The 25,819-nt window shown below is 43.6% G+C and overlaps 1 protein-coding gene across 1 annotated transcript in view; it reads right to left on the bottom strand.

Annotated features, from left to right (window-relative positions):
* The window catches only part of LOC149175025 (beta-phenylalanine coenzyme A ligase-like), a 28,804-nt gene extending 5,467 nt beyond the window's left edge, over positions 1-23,337 (bottom strand). The window contains exons 1-2 of the mRNA XM_089421033.1: positions 23,209-23,337; positions 22,756-23,091 (exon numbers count right to left, since the gene is read on the bottom strand). Of these exons, the coding sequence (XP_089277159.1) occupies positions 22,756-23,091; positions 23,209-23,337 (465 nt within the window). The remainder of the gene's footprint in view (positions 1-22,755; positions 23,092-23,208) is intronic.
* Between the last annotated feature and the right edge of the window lie 2,482 nt (positions 23,338-25,819).

The raw sequence follows: 25,819 nt of genomic DNA, 5'->3' as shown, positions 1-25,819 counted from the left end.
AGGGCAGGTAAAATTTGAAATTCCAAAGTAGTTTTAGTTCATAGAAAAACATATCTTAACGCAGTTATACATTAAACTATAGCACATTCCAAATGCTCTTATGAAATGCCTCCATGTATTATTTTCAGTTCATTCGGTGTTTGAATATTTTGTGTACATACATCCTTGTTCCAAAAGAATTGAAGTCTTCAAATCAAATACAAGGAAAAATCTTTGATATTACATCCTCCATTGTACGCAAAAAAAATTACAATTTCTTAGACTGATACCTATAAAAATTAAGAATAAATTCGTTGGTTAAGGTAGTCTAACAGTGATAATGTGTGCTCTTGTTGCACATCCTGGCCCCTGTGCATAAACATAAGAACATGCCTGTGGATTCTTATAGTAACAACATCAGAAGCAGTGATTTGAATACAGGAAAATACAAACAGCTGAAACCCTTTAACATGAAGAAAGGATGCAGTTGCAGAGTCACGATAGCCTAGTTGGCCCAGAGGATGGATGCCCTCCAAGTTGATCTTTTCATTCTCAATCTAGAAATTAAAGATCAATGTGCAACGATTTCAAATGAGATGGGTGAGTTTCTACATAAATAAATTTATAAAACCCATTAAACATCATACTATGGATTTTCAATATAATTTCAACGAATGCCATTCATCTGTGTATGATATTAGGGCAGGTAAAATTTGAAATTCCAAAGTAATTTTAGTTCGTAGAAAAACATATCTTAACGCAGTTATACATTAAGCTATAACACATTCCAAATGCTCTTAAATGCCTCCATGTATTATTTTCAGTTCATTCGGTGTTTGAATATTTTGTGTACATACTGTTAGCGCTTGAAATTTCACCTCAGGCTGAGAAAGGAAAACTCCAAGGCAACATCAAACCACTTAGCCTCGTAGCTAGCCCTACGGGGCAGGAGAGGGCTCTCTCCGGTATATCTCAGCAAAGATCTTCAAAGGGTGGAGATAACCAATAAAGAACACTGATTTTAGGCTAGTAAACTGATAAAAGGTTTGATTTGAGATTTTTGGGATTTTGGTGGAAAATTGGGGAAAGGCAATTTTGGGTGCGGGGATTGGACACAATTTTCGCAGGGGGCTCTTTGGGGCAAGATAGGAGACTGTATTGATGCCTTTGAAAGAGTTGGATGGATGAGAATGACTGGTGAGGAGCTAAGGAGAGCAAGCAATCACCTTGAATTCTCCTTAAACAGATGAAAACATTGATATTAAGCAAACTTAAAAGCAGAGCATGGCAATCATGAATTCTACTTTAACACTTCATTTGCCTAATTTGCAGAAGGAAAAGTAAGAAGATGATTCACATAAAAAACTTACAAATACAAAGAGAAACACACCATCAATACATGTAACCATAGGAATCCCAAAAATGATTGCAAAACCCTGGTCTTTCTTCCTTTGCCAAAATTGCAGAGATACAATGAGTAAAACAATAGAAGCTTTCTCCCTCAAGAGTCCAACCATGAAAATGACCAAGAAATTACATAATATAGGCAATATAACATCTTTCCTTGCCTCTAGGGGTCGATCTCACTATCCTAGGAGCTGTTTCAACCAATTCTAAACTGAGCACTGAAAACTAGGCAGTCAAAACAACTTGCCTCTATAAGCTAGGAAACCAATTCATTCATTAAATTTTTGCCTATCTCATGAATGAATCTTCTAGAAGAGATAAATGAGTGTCAAAATATCACAAAATTACATCATTTACAACAAGGAGGATCAAAATCCACTCCAAAAAGTCAAATCCAGTCAAAACTGCGTTTTGCTGAGCTGTAGGTGCATTTCTGTGAAAATTGCCCAACGCGTAGCGCCCTGATTCTAAACGCGTAGCGCGCCTTTGGAGTAACTTTTGAGGCACTTCCAGGTGTCCAAATGAGGAAAACGTGGGCTTGTTGGAAAGGTCTGGATGTCTACTTTCCAACCCAAGTGGAATTTCTGAATTTGCTGTCCATTTTCCCCTCCAAAATTGCAATCTCCCAAGACTGCTTCCTGTGTGTCAAAAAAGTGGCAGAAAGTCATTTTTTGCAATTTTTTTTGACCTTCTAGAGGCTCAAAACTTGGTGAAATTTCTTGGCGATTGCTGAGCAAGTGTATTTTTGCATGAAAAATCCAAAAATGCTGAGTTTTCCTGAAATGGAGTTGCCCATCTTAAGGGTCGTGCGCGGCGCGCTACGCGTTGGTGAAGAAAACCTGTTTTTAGCCCAAAAAATTCACAAGTGACCAAAAATGCTCAAAATTTTCTGAAATTTGTGCTGGAGTTGAGTCATTTAGCATCATGCTCCTTCAAGGAATCCTCAGCCAATATGTGGAGGGGATCGGGCCTTTTTCTTCGTTTTAGTGCTTTGGCCAACCGTCCTTGGAGCACCTTCATTCTCGCCTTGCATACATGCATTCGAGCCCAATAGTGGTTCTTCATGTTCCGGAGCAGGTCCTTATCTTTGTTAGCATTGGCCAGCAACCTCTCCAAATGAGCATTGACCTGGAGAAGCATAGCCTCTCGCTCAATGGGTACCAAATCACCGGGTCTCTTACGAGCCAAGTTGCGGTCTTCATGGATCCTCCGCAACTCATCAAGAGTGTGCTCATCTTCTAATTGCTTGTTGCGCTACTCCAAATATGTGATTGTCCATTGTGCCCTCTCTAATTTTTCTTGCAACAAGCGATTTTCAGCCTCCCGTTGCTGAATGATCTCCTTAAGCTCCGAGCTAGGAGAACGGGTGTCAAGATCAATGATGTCAATATCTGGATCACCTGACATTCCCTCCTCAATCATGGGCTGCTCGCCCCTCTCTGATACCTGTGCTGCTGTCGGAAGCGAGGCCCCTTCCACCTGATGTGGAGATAACACTCGCGGTGCTGATGAAGATGGCGAGACCCCTTCCACCTGGTGTGGAGAAAATACTCGCCAAGCTGATGCAAATAAGGCCTTGTGGCCTCTCTGATATGTGACCAATGGAGGGGAGCTGACATGTCTGGGCTCAGGGATGTCATACTGCTGTGATGGCCCTCCCTCCTCATGAACAACCTCAGGGGGTGGTGGTGCTGTGAAGAAATCTCGAGAGATAAAATCCTCCCATGGGATACCCTGCTGGGCCAACTGATGTATGACCACAAGCTTGATTAAAGCATAATGGTAAATGCTCCTGTGTTGTTGTGCTGGGCTCTTTCTCTGCACCAAGGGCACCATCCTCTCAATATTCTGGCACATGAAAAATGGTATGTTCATCATCCGTACCCGTGTGAAATGCATCAACAAGCGGATATGGTACGAATACAAACGTGAAAATCTGCCCTCACAGGTGAAATAGCGAATGATGACCCTCATCAAGGGTGCATACTCATCCCTCAAAAATCTGAAAGGAAATACACCAATCATGTGCCTCATGTACACAGGTTTAATGTAGGGCTCATACTAAAATCTGTCCAACAGTTTGCGCTTGTTCCACTCTTCTCCAACATTGGGTATCCCTGTTGCTTGAGCAACAATCTCAGGTGACAATGTAAAATCCACGCCTGCAAGATTCACATGCCCGTCATTCAAATGCAAAACAAACAAGTGGACCAATTCCCTATGGTGCTGAATTTGAGAAATCCTCTCGCAAAATTCATAACATGATTGATGGCGGAAACATGTGACTGCAAGTGGACAAGCCTGTAAATAGGTCAAAGAGGTGGGCTCCTCTCTCACATGGTGACCACCCTTACCACCCCTGTGAGGCCTCCTTTGTACCTCAACCTCTGGTGTTGACTCACGGTCATCACTTTGCTCATAGTCGTTTCGGTTTCTGACATGGTTTCAAGAGCAAAGTGGCTGAAATGTACTGTTGCTTCTGCTCAAAAACCTGCTGTTTTAACTGTTAAAATGCTGCTTCAAGGGGACAAATAACACAAGGGAGATGTTAGGGAAGGGAGACTTTTGAGGGAACTGAGAGAAAATATAAGTAAAAGGGGATTTAGGGAAGGAATCATGACATATACAACATCATACAATTATAATTTGCAGGGGTTTTATGGGAAGTAGGGTTTAGGGTTATGTTATTGAATTTAGGGATAGGGGTAGGGTTTTAGAGCTTTTGGTATTTTTGTTAGGGAGATTAGGTGAAAATGACAAGGGAGATGGTAATGGGATGTGGGGAAAAAATGGGGGTGAAAAGGGATGACCTTGAGCAGCAAAAGCAAAACCCTAGCCTTACTTGCACTTTGACATTTGTAAGCAAAATATACATGAACTTCTCATTTCAAAATGATGACATTTAAATGCTCATTCAAGCTTTAGAAACCAATATACTTTGATGTTTGGAGGCCTACCTGCAACCTTGAAGAGATTTGGGGTCGATTTGAGGTTTGAAGGCAATTTTTTTGTGTGTAAACCCCAATGCGTAGCGCGCGCCCAACGTGTAGGGCCTGTGTCTTTTTCCCACTGCGATGACTGCCCCGACGCGTAGCGCCTGCCCAACGCATAGCGCGCAGGTCCTGATGCGTAGCGCGCGGGCTCTCACAGCAATTTCGCCCAGTTTTTTCACTAAGTCGCCTTTCACACTTGCTGTTGGAGTCTTGGATGCAAATAATGATAAAATGAAGGGAGGGGGGTTTTTATAAACTTGATTTGAATTAATTTCCCCTCAAACCCACTTTCTAATGTTTATAACATGACACTTTTCAAAATTTAAATGCTGCTGACTTATGGTTTCCTTTTTGTCCTGAAATTGGTTGAAATGATGCTTTTTCTTGAAAATTTTTGCAGAGGTAGCTTTGAGGAGTCTTGGCAAAGGGGACCAGGGCCGCATGCTGACTTACGAAGAGTTTGAATTTTTACCAATTTTACAAAAAATGAGAAAATGACCTTGTCTTCAAAAACAGGGTTTTTGAATTCAAGGTAAAAATTAGTTGTACAATATGAAATCCTTTGAAGTGATGCTTTGATAGACATCTCTCTGGCCTGCTGGGCATTTATTGACCTTAAAAACATGACCTCAAAGACAAATTGGACTAAACCCTAGACCTAGGACCTTGACTTTCAAGACAAGACAAATGACCCTGTAGAGCATTTAATGACTGAAACAACTTGAACCAGCAGTGCCAAGAGGGGAACATAAAGACACAAGATCCTCCATCAGGGTTATGGCATGCCTAATGGAATGCAATAAGAGGACACTGATGAGACACCTACTAATGAAATGCAAAGAGTTTTGATCGCTGATGGAGGGCTACTAGACCGACTCTAACACATGCATCCTTGTTCCAAAAGAAATCAAATACAAGGAAAAATCTTTGATATTACATCCTCCATTGCATGCAAAAAAATTACAATTTCTTAGACTGATACCTAGAAAATTAAGAATAAATTCGTTGGTTAAGATAGTGTAACAGTGATAATGTGTGCTCTTGTTGCACATCCTGGCCCCTATGCATAAACATAAGAACATGCCTGTGGATTCTTATAGTAACAACATCAGAAGCAGTGATTTGAATATAGGAAAATACAAACAGCTGAAACCCTTTAACATGAAAAAAGGATGCAGTTGCAGAGTCATGATAGCCTAGTTGGCTCAGAGGATGGATGCCCTCCAAGTTGATATTTTCATTCTCAATCTAGAAATTAAAGATCAATGTGCAACGATTTCAAATGAGATGGGTGAGTTTCTACATAAATAAATTTATAAAACCCATTAAACATCATACTATGGATTTTCAATATAATTTCAACGAATGCCATTCATCTGTGTATGATATCAGGGCAGGTAAAATTTGAAATTCCAAAGTAGTTTTAGTTCATAGAAAAACATATCTTAACGCAGTTATACATTAAGCTATAGCACATTCCAAATGCTCTTATGAAATGCCTCCATGTATTATTTTCAGTTCATTCGGTGTTTGAATATTTTGTGTACATACATCCTTGTTCCAAAAGAATTGAAGTCTTCAAATCAAATACAAGGAAAAATCTTTGATATTACATCCTCCATTGCACGCAAAAAAAATTACAATTTCTTAGACTGATACCTAGAAAATTAAGAATAAATTCGTTGGTTAAGATAGTGTAACAGTGATAATGTGTGCTCTTGTTGCACATCCTGGCCCCTATGCATAAACATAATAACATGCCTGTGGATTCTTAAAGTAACAACATCAGAAGCAGCGATTTGAATACAGGAAAATACAAACAGCTGAAACCCTTTAACATGAAGAAAGGATGCAGTTTCAAAGTCACGATAGCCTAGTTGGCCCAGAGGATGGATGCCCTCCAAGTTGATCTTTTCATTCTCAATCTAGAAATTAAAGATCAATGTGCAACGATTTCAAATGAGATGGGTGAGTTTCTACATAAATAAATTTATAAAACCCATTAAACATCATACTATGGATTTTCAATATAATTTCAACGAATGCCATTCATCTGTGTATGATATCAGGGTAGGTAAAATTTGAAATTCCAAAGTAGTTTTAGTTCATAGAAAAACATATCTTAACGCAGTTATACATTAAGCTATAGCACATTCCAAATGCTCTTATGAAATGCCTCCATGTATTATTTTCAGTTCATTCGGTGTTTGAATATTTTGTGTACATACATCCTTGTTCCAAAAGAATTGAAGTCTTCAAATCAAATACAAGGAAAAATATTTGATATTACATCCTCTATTGTACGCAAAAAAATGACAATTTCTTAGACTGATACCTATAAAATTAAGAATAAATTCGTTGGTTAAGATAGTGTAACAGTGATAATGTGTGCTCTTGTTGCACATCCTGGCCCCTGTGCATAAACATAAGAACATGCCTGTGGATTCTTATAGTAACAACATCAAAAGCAGCGATTTGAATACTGGAAAATACAAACAGCTGAAACCCTTTAACATGAAGAAAGGATGCAGTTGCAAAGTCACGATAGCCTAGTTGGCCTAGAGGATGGATTCCCTCCAAGTTGATCTTTTCATTCTCAATCTAGAAATTAAAGATCAACGTGCAACGATTTCAAATGAGATGGGTGAGTTTCTACATAAATAAATTTGTAAAACCCATTAAACATCATACTATGGATTTTCAATATAATTTCAACGAATGCCATTCATCTGTGTATGATATCAGGGCAGGTAAAATTTGAAATTCCAAAATAGTTTTAGTTCATAGAAAAACATATCTTAACGCAGTTATACATTAAGCTATAGCACATTCCAAATGCTCTTATGAAATGCCTCCATGTATTATTTTCAATTCATTCGGTGTTTGAATATTTTGTGTACATACATCCTTGTTCCAAAAGAATTGAAGTCTTCAAATCAAATACAAGGAAAAATCTTTGATATTACATCCTCCATTGCACGCAAAAAAATTACAATTTCTTAGACTGATACCTATAAAAATTAAGAATAAATTTGTTGGTTAAGATAGTGTAACAGTGATAATGTGTGCTCTTGTTGCACATCCTGGCCCCTGTGCATAAACATAAGAACATGCCTATGGATTCTTATAGTAACAACATCAGAAGCAGCGATTTGAATATAGGAAAATACAAACAGCTGAAACCCTTTAACATGAAGAAAGGATGCAGTTGCAGAGTCACAATAGCCTAGCTGGCCCAGAGGATGGATTCCCTCCAAGTTGATATTTTCATTCTCAATCTAGAAATTAAAGATCAATGTGCAACGATTTCAAATGAGATGGGTGAGTTTCTACATAAATAAATTTATAAAACCCATTAAACATCATATTATGGATTTTCAATATAATTTCAACGAATGCCATTCATCTATGTATGATATCAGGGTAGGTAAAATTTGAAATTCCAAAGTAGTTTTAGTTCATAGAAAAACATATCTTAACACAGTTATACATTAAGCTATAACACATTCCAAATGCTCCTATGAAATGCCTCCATGTATTATTTTCAGTTCATTCGGTGTTTGAATATTTTGTGTACATACATCCTTGTTCCAAAAGAATTGAAGTCTTCAAATCAAATACAAGGAAAAAACTTTGATATTACATCCTCCATTGCATGCAAAAAAAATTACAATTTCTTAGACTGATACCTATAAAAATTAAGAATAAATTCGTTGGTTAAGATAGTGTAACAGTGATAATGTGTGCTCTTGTTGCACATCCTGGCCCTGTGCATAAACATAAGAACATTCCTGTGGATTGTTGGAGAGGCAAATCCCCTCTACGGATAGAGGCGATCCCTACTAGCCCAGAGTGGGTCTAGCAACAATCAGTCAATGCTACTATGCAAGTTCCTAATTGCAATTAAAAGGTAGGCAAAGAGCACCTACTTGGATTCCAGCGTTGTTGTTTGATGAAGAGATGCCACCTTCACTCCTTCGCTCTGGCTGGTCACGATCCTCCGCGATCTCCGCGAATAGATACCTGCACACACGAAGAGGAAACAAACACAAGCGTGAAATCTAATAAAAGCAACCATACATCAGTCAGAAAAGATGTAATTCACATTTAACCATTGCATAGACAAATGAGAATGGAACAATAATAGTAGTCATCTATTATTAATCAAGCAGAGAAGAGTACAACCAAATGTTCTGACGTCGGTATCCTTCTCAGGAGGGGCCAGTCAGCAAGTGTCTCAAGCATTCACCTTTGGAAATGATTCTCCCAAGACAAGAAACTCTCTCTCTCACACAAGCAACACAAAACAACCTTCCCTAAGCTATCAAGCACTTCCACACTTATCACACCAACTACCTATAGTAGCAGCAATCTGAGCACTATAAGCTCCACACAATCCAAGCTATTCCAAACTAGCTGCTTATGGTAATGGTGGAGGTTTATATAGGAGAAGGAGCCTCCTAAAAGGGTGGAAGGATGAGCTTATCTTCAAGGGAAGTAGTTGCAAAGGGTCGAACAGACATGCCATAGAAGGGAGGCAATACTCACAAGGCCAACAACCAGGTCTGGAGTTATCTGGAAGGCTGGCTGTTGGAATAAATTCGCCAAAACTGGATCAGCGCGGGTGCATAACTGGTCTGGCGCGCTGACGTCGCAATGACATAATGGAAAGGGCCATGTCAGCGCGGGTAAATACAAACAGAGGCTGCGCTGGTCATGAAATTCGATCAGCGCGGGAAAGTCGTGTGCTTCCGCGCTGGCAGCGCACTTGGTCTGTTATGAAGCGCCAGTCATCGCGGATATTTTGGAAACAGACGCGCTGATGAGAAAAACTTTGAAAAAGTGGGTTTTTGGCCAGTTCAGAAGGCATGAACTTGATTATTGTGAACTCCTGACACAGTAGGGTGACTGACAGGGAGACAGTGACAAATTACTGTGTAACAGATGCCCCCTAAAGCATGAAGACCGAGAGAGTGGGAGGGGTGAAATGCTTTACAAAACTCGCCGAACTGGAACACCACCAGGAAGGACCGAATGTCTCTGATAATCAAGTACATGCAGTCTAGGCATGGGCGCAGCCATCCGAAAGACATGCGAAAAGGTCTGTGGAATGGACGCAGCCACCCAGCTAAAGAGACCAGAATAATGATAAGGCATGGTCGCAGCCATCCATGAAGACTCAGGTATGGGCGCAGCCATCCATCAATGAGTCATGTAATGATCATCCACAAAATCGCAACCTGGACCAGAACAGACAGAGATCCAGGGTCTTGCGCTCCGTCCCGAACCGAACAAAGTACAAGTCCAAGCATGTGAATACATGAGCTGAAGTCGAACATGCATAGAGATCATCTGATTACCAGTCAATGATGAGAACTGTTAACAGACGCGAGAGGTACCACCAATAATGACAATGGTCCTCAAGGTACTATAGGCACAATCTGTAGCGTGTGAATCAATGAGCTGGTGTCGAACACCCGCAGAATCATCCGATCGGAGGCCAATGATGAAAACCTCGCGTCGAACACGAAGAACCTGCCATTGAGGCATGCAGGCTCTAAGGCACCTGAAGGGAGTCTCTAAGTCACCTTCCCGGATAATGAGCTGAAGTCGACAGGAAGTGACCTTGATCGAAGGTGGGCCATAATGTTTCCCACATCATCGACACAAGACAGAGGTAAAATGATTTGTGTGAGATAGCAGATGAGGTTGTATTATTGCAGAGGTCAACTTCTCTTGAACATGTCGGCGGCACGATAGTGGATTTGGCAGTATTTGACATCAAATGAGCAGAGGGTATGATGACGACGGCAATGAGCAAATGAGAGGTCAAATAGGATAACCCGTACCCACGGAGGTCAGTTGTGAAACAAAATGAGAAATTCCCACCCGACACGAATACAGACCAGTGCCATGTTCAAGAACGACATACTGCTGACGCGACAATTGCAGTTTCATTTTCCCCACCATTTCTGGCAGGTACCCCGGTTATTTTTGGATGACAAGCTTGACGGGGATAGCATATGCTTGAAGAGTGTCATTTCGACGATGCCCGATGTCATCAAGTGTTTAACGAGCCTGACAAAGGAAAAACTCGACGTCTTTTCTTGTTTAGAGAGTCTGAAAAGACAGCAGAAAAGGAAACTCTAGGGGGGTCCTTTTTCGTAAAGTTGTGTCTCTCGAGCCCGAAAAAGTATAAAACAATGCTCGAAAGAACCGCCCGACCATTACGATCGAGGAGTACTTTTCGTAAATAGTGCCTTTGACCCGAAAAAGTAAAAAAGCGGTCGAAAACACGTCGTTTTAGAGCCAATAACGAGTGCGAAACGACAAACACCCGGCAATCTTTTTAAGTTACACGGTCGGAAAAAGAGCTTAAAATGACCGCCTCTCGTTCCCTTTAACGAGCTGAAAGGAAGCTCGGCCATCTTTTCTTGTTTCATGTCGGAAAAGAGCTCAAAGACGACATTTTTTTTTGGGACCAAGTGTATTTAGGACCATTATGACTTCACCGTTTCTGAGGACCTGCACAGTAAAAATACCCGCATAAATCCGTTCGACATGTTTAAAAACATATTAAAACACGCATAAAGGCATAAGATATTGACAGAAGCGCTAAATCCATGGTAAAAGCATGACAAAAACCCACATTTGTAAAATCTATAGTTAATTAAGCCATTTTTACTATAAATAGAAGGGTAAATAGTCATTTTTACCATTGTTACCATATTGAGCCTTTGAGAACGTTGTGAAGCTGCGAAGTTGTCGGAGCGAATTCCTCCCCGTGCGGACACCATTCATTGATCGGCTTGCTCCAGGTAGGTTCCCCTTGCCATGCGCTCTATTTTGAGTCCTTTTTTGAGCATTTCAACGGTGGGAATTGGCCGTTTGGCCGAATTCTTTGAGCGTTGGTGCGCTCTCGGTCAGCGCGGATTTCCCGCTCAGGACCGCTCTGATCGATTTAAAATTACATGTACCACCTTTTGGGTCAGTGCGGAAAACACGTGTGCTTCCGCGCTGACCCAATGAAAAAACACAGAGGCGCCATTTTCAGCGCGACTGTTTTTAAAACAGTCGCGCTGGCGCGAAAAAATTTGATTTTTAATAAAATGAACGTATAAATTTCCACAAACAACATTCTAATGTTTCTTCATGGTTATGCAGGACGCAATGGCCTTTCAGTGGCAAGAGAGGGCCCATGATGTCGAGGATATAGCTGCTTTTGCAAATGCGGATTGCCGAAATGCCATGCGGGCGTGCGGATTCATGAAATTCTTTCTCACTCCACGTCTGAGAGCTCAGCCTGACCTGCTTGAGTTCCTGATCAGGGCATGGAACCCAGTAGATGGAAAATTTACCATCCGAGGCCGTGACATTGAGTTTGACCATATGGACATTTATTTTTTGACCGGATTGTCACGCCGGGGCGTGATGCCTATCATAGAGGGGCAACGGCCCAGCGGCGAGACACTTGACCAGCTCATGGCTCGAGTGTGTCCAGAGGCGATAAAATCGCGAAGTGGAAAGGTGTCAATTCCCACGGTGACTGATATGGTCCTTCGTACCATACTCTTTATGGTAACCCGGGCAGCGGGGAGCTTGGCCAACCATGAGGCCTCGAAGACCCATCTATTGCTAGCTCTCGAGTGCTTACAACCTACTGTGTTTAACTGGGAAACGTCGGTGACAAACAGTATGAAGAGGCAACTTAGCAACTGTCGTCGCGGGGAGACGAAACAGTTTGGCTACGGGTCGCTCTTACTCCCACTCATTCTGGAGCGGGTGCCAGCCATGCGGCTACAGACCATGGCCGTGGATCCACCTAGAGGTCCCCGGGAGACGAGGGCCACTCGATGGGCCCGTATCATGCCGCGCGGGGGTGGTGGCCACCCAGTGGCTTGGGGAGTGTACTTTCGAGAGTGGTTGGACCAGCAGGTCATTTTCGTAGAGGACTGGCCATATGCCGGTATGGACTTCCGCAACGATCCTGACATGCCACTGCCCGCGGGAGAGCATTGGGATGATGGAGGTATGACACTTGATCTCTTTTTAATTTTTTAATGTTTTTGATTTTTCATGTACATGTCTTGATAAACGTCACGGTGTGCAGATGTGGGACCTGTTAGACCCATCGGCCTAGCCCCAGAGGCTCGGAGAGAGGGGCAAGGAGCTGGAGCCCTGGCCCTAGTTCCTCCAGGAGTTGACACGTCGGAGACTGTAGCTCGCAACCTTGAGGGTTTACTGGAGGGGGTGCCAGATTACCAGGGGGTCGAGGAGGTCCCCATAGCTCATCAGATCCACACAGTGGGGGTGGAACCCAGGATGCACCGCCTCTTGAGGCGGGTGGCACGAGCAGCTGTATGCTACAGAGAGCATAACCCAGCACAGTAGTCGCCTAGGTTTATTTCCACTGATGTTTTGAGAGACATATGTCTCGGATGTACTGAGGACAGTGATTCCATTTTTGACATATACACTTATTTTTGAGCGCCTTAGTGCGCCACACGATATATATATATATACATACCGATTTTTGGATGGATCTTGTTACATATGATGATGTTTTGTTTATGTTATGCAAATGTTCAGTACAAATGTAATCTTATGTATGAATTGCACAACACACGACCCATGTATTTTAATGTTTTTAAATGCAAGCTTAAAAGCACACACGGCACGCATGCAAACTATGCTTGGAAAATATCTTATTTACATATGCTTTACTCTATTATGCTTTCTATGTTTTCTTGTATGATGTTTATCTATTTCGCAAATGTCTATCTAACACATGATTTGCCAATGCATCAGTCAACGTGTTTAATCGTCTCGGAATATGTTGATATGTGATATAGTCAAAATTCCTTTCTAACAATCTGACACGTAGATACAACCTTAGGATACGTTGGTCTCTGACGGAATATCGCCCGTTGAGTTGATGAACGACAAGCTGGGAGTCCAGGTTTACCATCATTGCTCGAATGCCGAGATCAACTGCTTCGGCTAGTAGCTCAATTACGGCACTGTATTCGGCAACATTATTAGTGGTATGACCGAGGCAGACTCCTTGAAGATCTAGCAACTCTCCGTGAGGATCATAGATTGCCCACGCCGCAGAGGACAAATTGCAAGTACTACGGCAGGCGCCATCAGCAAAACCAACATAAGGTGCACTAGACATCTGCACAAGAAGGAGAAAACACAATAAGAGGCAAACACGCCTTCATACCAAAGCAAAACATGAAATCATGCACACAAAACACACTAAACACGCGTATGTACAAACTGAGTGCACGAAGTCATGCATAATATTTCTTCAAATACAGCCCGTTGCGGGGCTTGTCAAGAGGATTTCCTTCGTAATCAATCAACTCATATGCGCCCTTTTGTAAAACTCTTTTCACGATATAGGGACCTAGCCACATGGACTCGAGTTTTCCTGCCCCCAGCTTATCTTTAGCTTGATCATAGAGCAGTACTAGATCTCCCTCAACGAAGGAACGAGGATGAATGTTCTGGTCAAAGTGAGCCTTGACTCTCTTCTTTTGCGCTTCGATAGCTAGAGAAGCTAAACGACGAGTCTCGTCTAACCGTTCTAGGTAAAGAAGTCGTTCCTCCACCGGAGTGGTGTTAGGAAGCAGCTCGACAGCTAATTTCAACGAAGGAATCTCACACTCGACGGGAAGGGTGGCCTCCAGTCCGTAAACCAACTGAAACGGAGTGAAACCGGTGGCGTCCTTCATAGAAGTCCGGTAGGCCCACAAGGCTGGGAACAGCATCAGATGCCAATTAGACTTGTGCGTATTGACGGTGCGTTGAAGCATAGTGATCAAAACTTTGTTCACGGCCTCGACTTGACCGTTAGATTGTGGATAGTACGGTGTCGAACTATCTTGACGCAAGCCTAGTTGGGTCGTTAGTTCCGTCATCATGTGATTACGGAAATGCTTTCCGTGATCCGTGACAATAGCCTGAGGGACTCCGAAACGAGTAATGACATGATTAAATAAAAACTGCGCCGCTGTGTAACCGTCTTCATTCAATGTAGGCATCGCTTCGGCCCACTTGGTGAAATAATCCACAACAACGATGATGTACCCATGCCCCCCGACCGAACGAGGGTTACAGGACGTATAATCGATGCCCCATTTGGCAAATGGACCTACGGTGACAACAGGGTGCAGTGGTGCAGGAGGAGCACGCATTTTCCGATGGTATACTTGGCATTCATGGCATGCGCGAAAGGCAAGAATGCAATCTTTGAAGATAGAAGGCCAAAAGTAACCAGCACGGAGAATTTTCTGGGCGGTAGCATATCCGGACATGTGACCGCCACAAGCACCAGAGTGGCAGTTATTTAACACCCTCTCAGCTTCCTCGAGAGTTAAACATCGGCGGAGAACAGAATCAACGCCGAGGCGGTACAGGGTATCGCCCAAAATGCGATAGGGTTGAGCTTGGTGACGAATTCGCCGTCGAGCATCTTTCGATACATTTGGACGGAAGGAAGACGTCTGCAAATATACGATAATGTCCCCGTACCATGGGTCGAGGGTGCTGATGAGGAACAATGTTTCATCCGGGATATGTTCCTCCGAATGAGATGGTGCAGAGTGAGATGGTAAGGAACAGAGCAGTTCGGCAAAGACCAGAGATTTCTTAGACTTGGCCGCAGTGAATTCCAAGTCGAACTCTTGGAGGATTACAATCCACTTCGAGTATTTGCCCCCCAGCAGTTGACGCGACAAAATGTAGGTCATGGGGTTGCAGTCAGAGATCACGGTCGTTGTGCGCAACAGGATATAATGTCGGAATCGTTGGACGGCGCAGACAGCTGCCAATGCCAACTTCTCGACATATGCGTAGCGAGTTTCCGTATCCAGAAGGTTGCGACTAAGATAATAGATAACGTGCTCGGTGCCGACATCATCATCCTGCACTAGAACCATGCCGATGGTGGTGTCAGCGGCAGCTAGATAGAGAGTGTAATCACGGTGGTAGTTCGGAGGTCTTAAGAGCGGAGCTGAGACAAGAAGGTCTTTAAGGCACTCGAAAGATTCCTGGGCGATAGCATCCCAACGAAAGGGTGTGTCTCGCTTTAATAACCGTGTGAAACCCTTAGCCACCTCGGCATAATTCGGAATGAATCGTCTGAGAAAATTAGCTTTACCCTGCAAGCTCTGCAATTACTGCAAAGAGGCAGGGGGAGGAAGATTCAAAATGGCCTCGACTTTGAGGGGATCCAGACGGATGCCTTCCCGGGAGACGATGAACCCGAGTAGTCAGCCAGATTCTACGCAGAAGACACACTTAAGCGGATTGAGTCGAATACGATAGTGTCGACAGCGGAGAAAAATTTCGTGTAGATGAGATGGATGGTCTTGACGCTTAGCTGAATGAGCTGGGAGGTCATCCCGGTAAGGCTGTACGATGTGTCGAATATCATGAAAAGCATATGACATCGCACGCTGGAAGGTGGCACCGGCATTTTTGAGACCGAAAGGAAGCTTCTTATAAGCGAAGGTGCCCCAAGGACAAATGAAAGCTGTCTTATGCTGGTCTGCAGGGGCTATGTTGATCTGGTTATAACCAGAGAAGCCGTCCATAAACTAATAAATCTCACTTCCTGCGCAGTCATCAATAAGCTGATCAATGAAAGGCGTAGGAAAGTTATCTTTTGGACAGGCACGATTGATATCGCGGTAGTCAACACAGACTCGGATAGTGCCCTGCTTTTTATTCACAGGGACTATATTGGACACCCACTCCATGAGGGGGATGGCATAGATGAAACCAGCTCGAAGAAGCTTTTCGACTTCGGCCTTGATGGTTGCAGCCTTTCGAGGGTGCACTGGACGTAAGCGCTGACGAACAGGCTTAGCATCTGGATAAGTAGGTATTTCGTGCACCACAATACTAGGGTCGATGCCGGGCATTTCCTCGTAAGACCATGCGAAGACATCACGGAATTCACGAAATAAAGCGGTATAGAGTTGAACTTCCTCAGGAGTGCACGTGACTCCAATGAAAATATTCTCGACAATCCCTAGTTTGACAGAGATGTCGATAGGCTGGGTTTGCATGATGTTACCCATATTGCCCTCCGAAGACACTTGGTATAGCTGGACAGGTGTTTGGAGGGGCGGAGATGGGACACATGAAGCAAACCGCTCGAGACATGCGACCATTTCCGAATGTGGAGGGAGAAACGAAGAGCGATGGTGGTGATCTGACCAAGGGAGCTCTTCGAGAGACATAGTCTCTATGATGGCCTCATCGGAGGGAAATGTTTCCTTCAGGGGATCCGAAGTGGCCTCATCACCCAGCCAAGGGAAATGATCATATGAATCAAGAACACTGCTTAAAAAAGCAAGTTCAGGAGGGGGAGCCGATGCAGCGACAATCTCGATGTAGTTGAGCTCGGCAGGACTCAACGGCATCATATCACCCCAAGAGTCTTCCTGATTCAAGGGAGGAAGAACCCATGGATCAGAACGTACTGAAATCATGTTAATAGGGGCGAGATTCGGAGGTGGGAGGGGAAAGACTCCCATTAAGGAGGGATCTTTGAACAGTCCGGCACCCACACTCACTAATGACTTGGAGGTATGCTCCACGAACGGCACATTTCCTTCAGAAGAAGAAGCAAAAAAGGACAGTTGGTCCACCGTGACGATTCTTCCTTGATGAGGGAAGCGAACGACACGGAACAAGGAGGAAGCCACGGCTTGCATGGCGTATGTCCAGCTTCATCCAAGGAGGAGGTTGTAAGTGAGATTAGCGTCAACAACTTCAACCTCTACCTCTACGGTTTTCCCTTCTAAAGAGATAGGCAATCGTGGGAGGATACCATATGGACGAGATTCTCTTCCATCGAAAGCTTCCAGGGTCGTAGGAGACTGGCTCAGAGCAGGAGAACCAATAGCCTTCCAGCAAGCAACAGACATGATGCAGGTCGAGGCACCCTCATCAATGACTGTACGGTGAATCGTTTTGCCATTGATGAGGACCTGTATAAGGAAAGCCACTTGGTGAGGCAGTCTCTGTGTGAAACCCTCGAGATCAAAAGAAATTAAATCCGAATCTGCCGGGTCGATGCCACCAATGGCTGATAGCAAGGACTTCCTCTAGGAGGGGCAGCTCTGGAGGACTTCTAACGCGAACATAGCAGACGGAGCCTGAGCTAAGTCCTCAACAATGCTATAGTGATGGGCAGCACGAGCATTGGGGTTATAAGATGACTTCCTGAGTACACCTTTGGGAGGGGGTCGGGGGATCGTCTCAGTGCTGGGCCGTTCGATGTGAAGGGGACCAGAACTGGACGGAGGAGCGCTGGAGGGAACCTCCGACTCTTTCCCGGCTTGAGATGGATAATCTTTCGCTCGAGTTGAAACATGGATGGGGATCGTTCCAGCCATGAACACTTGAGAACCGAACGAGGAAGAGGATTGAGAGGGATCTGCCACCATTTGGGTCTGCTGGGAAGGGAAAGGCTCTTTTAGCATAGCAGGAGGCCCCGGAGCACCTTTCAAAAGTCGACTAACCTCATATCGCCTTGGGCAATCCTTGGTGTAGTGATCCTCATCGCAGATGAGACAAGGATACTTAGGTTTTCGTTTAGCTCCTTCCTCGGAGGGAGGCTTAGGAGGATCCTGCTTGGGCTGTCCAGATTTATCTTTAGCTTTCCCTTTCTTTTTCCCTTTCGAGGATTTGTCCGCCGCGGTGGACTGAACGGCGTTTACCTCGGAGGTACTCCCAGAAATTGATTGGCCTTGAGAAGCATTTTCGTTAGAGGCGTTCTGTTTCTGCTTCCCAGGGTTCGCGGCCGATTTCTTTGACGACGAATTCACAGAACCAATGACTCCATCAACAGAAGGCTTTGGTGGAGCCTTGGGCTGTCCAGGCCTCGGGGCATCTGGCAAATACTCATACAAAGTACCCGGCTGAGAATACACTAAGTCGAGGTACTGAGCTCGCGCGATTGCTTGCTCTTCAGTTACACACGCTCCCATTGCGATGTCTTTTGCAATCTTAGGGACAAAGGAAGTCGTGAACCAATCGGCCAGGAGTTGATCAGGAATCCAAAATTTGATCAAGCAACGACGCCTTCTCCATTCATGTATATGATCAGAGATGTGCGTAGCCGTATCCTGTTTGAGAGACGTGAGGAGATGCGTCCCAGTCTCATACCGAATGGGCAACTGAAAATGAGTCAAGAAGGCCATAGCCAACGAGTTGAAATCTTGAAACATGCCGCGATTTAGCTCGATGTACCACTTAGCGGCTGAACCAGTGAGAGTTCTCTGAAAGAGGCGAAGCTGGATAGAATCATCAAGCCATGAGTTCGATGAACACCAAAGGTGATAAGTCATTACATGGGCCTGAGGGTCTTCACCAGCTTTGCCATCAAACTTTGGACAATCACCTGGTATTTTAGTTGGAACTGGTGGCCAATATGGATTATGCAAAATAGGATCATTTGTTAACTTGGACACATCAGGCAGTTCCAACGTCGCTAAAATGGTAACTGAGGGTTAAAGGACATTTGCGGCTGCGGATTCGAGGCGACATTAGGGTTCCAACCAGGAGGTGGTTGCCCCCATGGGCTCTGTCCAGATGGACCCAGCCCGAAAGGGCCTGGTGCATAGGGACCTTGCCCATAGGAGTTCTGTCCATACGGATTCTGGCCATATGCGGACAGTTGTCCCTGTGTCTGTCCCCCAGCTCCCCATGTATTAGCAACTTGCCCTACAGGTGCGGCATACTGATAATTTTGGTAAGGAGTGACCTGTGGCTGTTGATAATTTTGGTAAGGAGCAAACTGAGTTTGCCCCTGGGGTTGCTGGTAGCCATATGACTGCTGGGTCCCGTACTGAGCCTGATAGGGAGGCTGCATCTGGTAAGAAGGTTGAGGCTGAGGCCCACCTTGCATTTGATAACCCATTTGAGTTTGAGGCCCAGAGTAATTTCCTTGAACCGGTTGGGCTTGGATCATCTGGCCCGAAGGTTGACTTGGTTGGATTTGAGATGGACCTGGTTGGCCAGCAGGATGAACTTGCTGGGTGCCAGGTTGTCCGTGGACCACCAAGGGTTGTCCTTGCGGAACGGATGACTGAGCCGGCTGAACAGCTGGTTGACCCTGAGGTTGGCCAGCTTGTCCAGATGGATGATTAGGGCGGACAGCGGGTTGACCTTGCTGCATAGAAGGTTGACCCATCTGCCCTCTAGGGTGTACAGACTGAGCAGAGGGCTGGCCTTGCTGTATAGCAGGCTGCCCCCCTTGGTGCATAGGCTGAGCAGTGGGTTGGCCTTGCTGTATAGCAGGCTGCCCCCCTTGCCCAGAAGGATGCATGGATTGAGCAGTGGGTTGACCCTGCTGAACGTAGGGTTGCCCACCCTGCCCAGAAAGATGACCAGACTGGGCAGTAGGTTGGCCCTGCTGTAAGTAGGGTTGCCCCCCCTGCCCAAGAGGATATCCCTGCTGGACTGCTGGTTGATTTTGAGAAGTATAAACTTGCCCAGTTTGTCCAGGTGGGTACCCCTGCTGGAAACCGGGTTGGCCTTGCTGAATGTAAGGCTGCCCTGGTTGTCCAGTTGGGTAACCTTGCTGGGTACCAGGTTGCCCTGGATATCCAGTAGGTTGACTCTGATACGAAAACGACGGACCCCCAACGGCCGAGGGTTGTCCCGGGTAGGGTTGTCCCTGCGGGCCCCCAGATTGTCCTGGGTAAGGCGGGCCATAAAGTGGTTGCCCTTGAGGGGTTTGCACATAAGGCGACTGGCCTTGATTTGGCGGTCCTTGGGGCTGTCCGGGAGGATTCCGGCGCCCTTGGAAAGTATGAGTAACGGGATCATACGTAACGTCCAACGGTGCCGAGTTCTCAACGAAAGGTTGACGAGGCAGGGATGAAACGTTCTCGAGGTACTGATCGTTAGCATCATAATAAAAAAGTGGACCTTGGTAATCTGGGTCCACAATGGGCTGCCCTAGGGCATCTAGTGTTCTCTTGTTTGACCAGCCAACTTCAGATTTGCTTTTTACACTTGTTCAGTGATTGTTGAAGTGTTTTTGGTTGTGTTTCCGAGCGGTTTGTGCTTCTTCCTTGCTTGAAATCCTGTTTGTCTTGCCGAGCTTAGATCACATAGCTCGTGCGGAACTTGGTTTTTCCTTTGATTTGGAGATCTTTTTGGATTTTTTGGGAACTTTGTGTGCTTTCATTAAGTGATTTGCTTGGTGTTCCTATTCCTCAAAATTCATTTGGATGCTTTGTGCCATTGAAAGAAAATCAAACTAGTAGCTTTGCTTTCGAGAATTGAAAAGGAAAAGAACATTTCATTGATTCACATTTTCAAAAGAAAAGTTTCCTTTCCTTGCTTTAGCTGCATCAGGTTGTTTGATTTCTCGTGTTCGTTTTGTTTGATCAAAAAATTCTTTACCTTCTCATAGCTAGAATTCATCGAACAAAATGGTATTCTTTGGCATGTAGTTTGCATCTAGGTAATTGTGAGAGAACACACGATAGGACCTGAAATCGAAACTTAATTTCAAGATCAACCATAAAATGAACTGAATTAACCTAAAAACGCATTGGAACTAAACGCAAATATCTATAGGTCTAGGTTAGAGACGTGTTCCGGCGTCTTTAAACATAGTCACTGTTGTTTCACATTATGGTTGGGTGATTCCTCCTTCTGTGACTCGATAGTGGTCTAACACGGACTGTGCTCCCACGTACCGTCGCGTATATAGGGAGACCCCACTAGGCTTTTATCCTTTATCCATAAGAAGCCGAGTCTGCCGCCTTGTGAACCGTAACGCACCGAACACAACATTCAGGAAGATTGACTGCAGTACGAAAAGTCCTTGGCTCTCATACGATTGCTAAGGTGTATAAGCAGTTTTACGGGTCGCCTGGTAAACCCTATACCTAGAGTCTCTAGAGCAGTCACTTTTGATCCTTTTCGGACTCCCTAAATGAAAAGGTGCCTGTGAGCATCTTGTCACTTCGTGCTCATTAAACATTCGAAGGAGACTGGAGTCATCAAATTTTTGGAGAGGCAAATCCCCTCTACGGATAGAGACGATCCCTACTAGCCCAGAGTGGGTCTAGCAACAATCAGTCAATGCTACTATGCAAGTTCCTAATTGCAATTAAAAGGTAGGAAAAGAGCACCTACTTGGATTCTAGCGCTGTTGTTTGATGAAGAGATGCCACCTTCACTCCTTCACTCTGGCTGGTCACGATCCTCCGCAATCTCTGCGAATAGATACCTGCACACACGAAGAGGAAACAAACACAAGCGTGAAATCTAATAAAAGCAACCATACATCAGTCAGAAAAGATGTAATTCACATTTAACCATTGCATAGACAAATGAGAATGGAACAATAATAGTAGTCATCTATTATTAATCAAGCAGAGAAGAGTACAACCAAATGTTCTGACGTCGGTATCCTTCTCAGGAGGGGCCAGTCAGCAAGTGTCTCAAGCATTCACCTTTGGAAATGATTCTCCCAAGACAAGAAACTCTCTCTCTCACACAAGCAACACAAAACAACCTTCCCTAAGCTATCAAGCACTTCCACACTTATCACACCAACTACCTATAGTAGCAGCAATCTGAGCACTATAAGCTCCACACAATCCAAGCTATTCCAAACTAGCTGCTTATGGTAATGGTGGAGGTTTATATAGGAGAAGGAGCCTCCTAAAAGGGTGGAAGGATGAGCTTATCTTCAAGGGAAGTAGTTGCAAAGGGTCGAAAAGACATGCCATAGAAGGGAGGCGATACTCACAAGGCCAACAACCAGGTCTGGAGTTATCTGGAAGGCTGGCTGTTGGAACAAATTCGCCAAAACTGGATTAGCGCGGGTGCATAACTGGTCTGGCACGCTGACGTCGCAATGACATAATGGAAAGGGCCATGTCAGCGCGGGTAAATACAAACATAGGTTGCGTTGGTCATGAAATTCAATCAGCACGGGAAAGTCGTGTGCTTCCGCGCTGGCAACGCACTTGGTCTGTTATGAAGCGCCAGTCATCGCGGATATTTTGGAAACAGACGCGCTGATGAGAAAAACTTTGAAAAAGTGGGTTTTTGGCCAGTTCAGAAGGCATGAACTTGATTATTGTGAACTCCTGACACAGTAGGGTGACTGACAGGGAGACAGTGACAAATTACTGTGTAACATGGATTCTTATAGTAACAACATCAGAAGCAGTGATTTGAATACAGGAAAATACAAACAGCTGAAACCCTTAAACATGAAGAAAGGATGCAGTTGCAGAGTATGTTAAAGAAAGCAAGTTAGTGTTCTAGTATTTGTATTTCTATAGTAAGTAGACCAGCATGGCAGAAAAGAAGAAAACAACTTTACTTGTCTTATTGTGACTCCAGGGAACCAAGAAATAAACTCCTCTCTAGACTCTTTGCTCAGGGGAGCTCCACCACATATAACAGTGTGCAAAGAACTCAAATCATATTTCTTTGCAATATCGACTTTGTTCATAGCCAACAGGATGGGAGGCACAAGAGGCAAATAGGTGATTCTGTACTTCTGAATCAACCGAAGCATCTCCACGAGATCAAACTTAGACAACACAACAATGGTGGATCCGGAACCAAGCAACGCACAAGCAAAAGCCGCAAGCCCATATATATGAAACATGGGCACCATACCCAGGAACGAATCAGTAAGCCACAGTTCTCCTTTCTAGTTTGGGGGTAGAGGAGCTCCTGAAATAGGATCAACTATCTTTGCTTCAGTATTTGGAGACAACAAGCCAGCCGTTCACCGAAGCATCTCCACGAGATCAAACCTAGACAGCACAACAATGGTGGATCGGGAACCAAGCAACGCATAAGCAAAAGCCGCAAGCCCATATATAAGAAAAATGGGCACCATACCCAGGAACGAATCAGTCTGATTCCGGGTACTATTCTCAGGAGTGAATCCCATGCGCTTCAACACAATGCAAACCATAGAAATCAGATTTCTATGGGTGGAAATGACCCCTTTGCTCATTCCAGTAGTCCCGGAGGAATAGAGTAGTGTGGAAGTATCGTCTTGCCGGATTTTAACAACAAGGGCATGGGCAGGATTCGAAGTCTGTAGTAGGTCTGGTTAGAGCTGCAATATCCGTTTTCGATTGTTGTAGTGCGTCTGGTTGGAGCTGCAATATCCGCTGCGGGGATCGATCTGGAGAGCCATTGCTCTGTGGAATAACTTTGTTCGCTTCAGTTTGCCGGTGCAGGCTCATTCCAAACCCTACGATGGTTGTGGTGATTCCAAACCCTGCGACGGTTGCGGTGACGTGAGGTTATCGTGAACAATTCCAACCATTCAACTACCTTCCTTTCATCGAATGATTAACCATCTTCTAATCATCTAACACATAATCTAACGGCACACAAAGATGACAGGTAGATTTTAGGGAAGTTCATTTCAAAGGAAACGCCTTACAGCAGAATTATATTTCAGGTAGAAATTAATAAGTTTTGCATATTTAAACACTTGGGCATTATCAGTCACCAACCTTTTTGGACATCCAAATCTAACCTAATATATTTTCTTCAAGAAATTTAATAACCACTGAATCATTAATAGTTCGGGTTGGAATGAATTCCACCCACTTTGTAAAATAATTAGTGGATGTTAAAATCCAACTATGTTGTCCACTGGAAGGTGGGTATATTTCCCCTATCAAATCCAATCCCCACCACCTAAAATGATCCTCTACAAATACTAGAATCAATGCCAATGGAGCCAACTTTCTCTTTTCACCAATCTAAAAACATCAGAAAACAAGGTGGACCAATAAAAACTAGCCATCAAGATCTTGTGAGTTGTAACCTTCCAACTGTAATGAACCCCATAAGCACAACCATGATATTCATGTATGATCTCAGGTATTTCCTCCTCTATTAAACACAACAACAATACACCAACATGGCCTTTCCAATATGGCTTACCATTTGTGATAACATACTTATGGGTTTTCATCCTTAGAGCCTTATATCTTCCTCTATCAAAATTTGTTGGATAACTAAGAAATAACAAATAATGGATACTATTTTTATACTAGTCTGAACAAAGATATGTATAGGCAATTATGTTATCTTGTTCACTGGATTGGCCCTCCTCACCTACTGCATTTGGTTCAGAAATCTTAGCCAACAAATTTATTCCCATAAATTGACAGTTAGCTTATGTTAAGATCTTCGCTAAGGCATACCTCTCTATCAATTTAGTTGGATTGATATCCATATCATATTCTTGTATTTTCACTATCCATTCTCCTCTTCTCCCCTCACTATCCCCCTGTGTCGGTACTTTTTGGTTGCAATATTAGAAACATATGCAATGATTCTTGATTGTAAAATATATGTCCTATACACTTTCAATGCTTTGACAAGGATGTATGCTTGCTTTTATAGAATTTTGTATTTTAGCTTTGCATCCCTCAGTATATGACTAAAGAATTACATAGGCTTCTCTTTATTATCTTCATTATTTTGCAATAGCATTGTTGTAATCATAGTGAGAGATGCAAAAGTAAAAAATTGAAATGGCTTTTCATAATTGGGAGTGACTAAAACAAGAGCTTCTTCAAAATCCTTCTTAATTCTTGAAAAAAATCCTCTGCCTATTGGAGTCCACTTGACTTCCACATCTTTCTTTAGCATATCAATAATTTCCTTTGTGATTTCTACATAGTTTGGGATAAAACTTTTGAGAAAATGTATTCTGCCCAAGAAGATTTGTATTTCTTTCTTGTTTTTGGGTAAAGGAATATTACTAATTTCCTCCACACATTTTGGATCGATTTTAACTCCTCCTTTTGATACTATATGGCCCAATAATTTCCCTTCTCTAAGAGAAAAATGTGACCTTTTAGGATTCAAGGATAACTCATACTTTTTGCACTTCTTGAAAGTCTGTTGCAAATGTTCAAAATGCTCATCATCTGATTTTGTAAAAAAATGTTATATCATCCAAATAAATAACCACAAAGTTATCCTTCTCCCCAACAAAGGCTATATCCATAGCCCTTTGGAAGGTGGCACCAACATTCATCAAGCCAAAGGGCATCTTAGCATACATAAAGGTGCCCCATGGTGTTATGAAGGTTGTCTTCTTCTCATCATCTGGATGGACAGCTATTTGGTTTTATCGGTAAAACCCATCAATCATTGATAACCTTGAAGATCCTACTACTTTCTCCAGAATGTAATCCATTTTGGGAAGCAGGTAGTTATCTTTTAATGATGCCCTATTCAAGTTTTGAAAATATACACATAGTCTAATTTCCCAATTCTTTTTTCTCACAGGCACCAAATTACCTACCCAATCTGAATATATCAATGGGACAATGATCTTGGCTTGAAGCAACTTCTTAACTTCTTTTTCTATTGAAGGGAGTAGCAGAGGGTTAATTTGT

The sequence above is a fragment of the Pinus tabuliformis genome, chromosome 4_1 (assembly GCF_031772625.1).
Source record: "Pinus tabuliformis cultivar Carrire ecotype Pingquan chromosome 4_1, CPIR1, whole genome shotgun sequence".
NCBI lineage: Eukaryota > Viridiplantae > Streptophyta > Pinopsida > Pinales > Pinaceae > Pinus > Pinus tabuliformis.
This window is presented reverse-complemented; position numbering and strand designations above follow the sequence as displayed.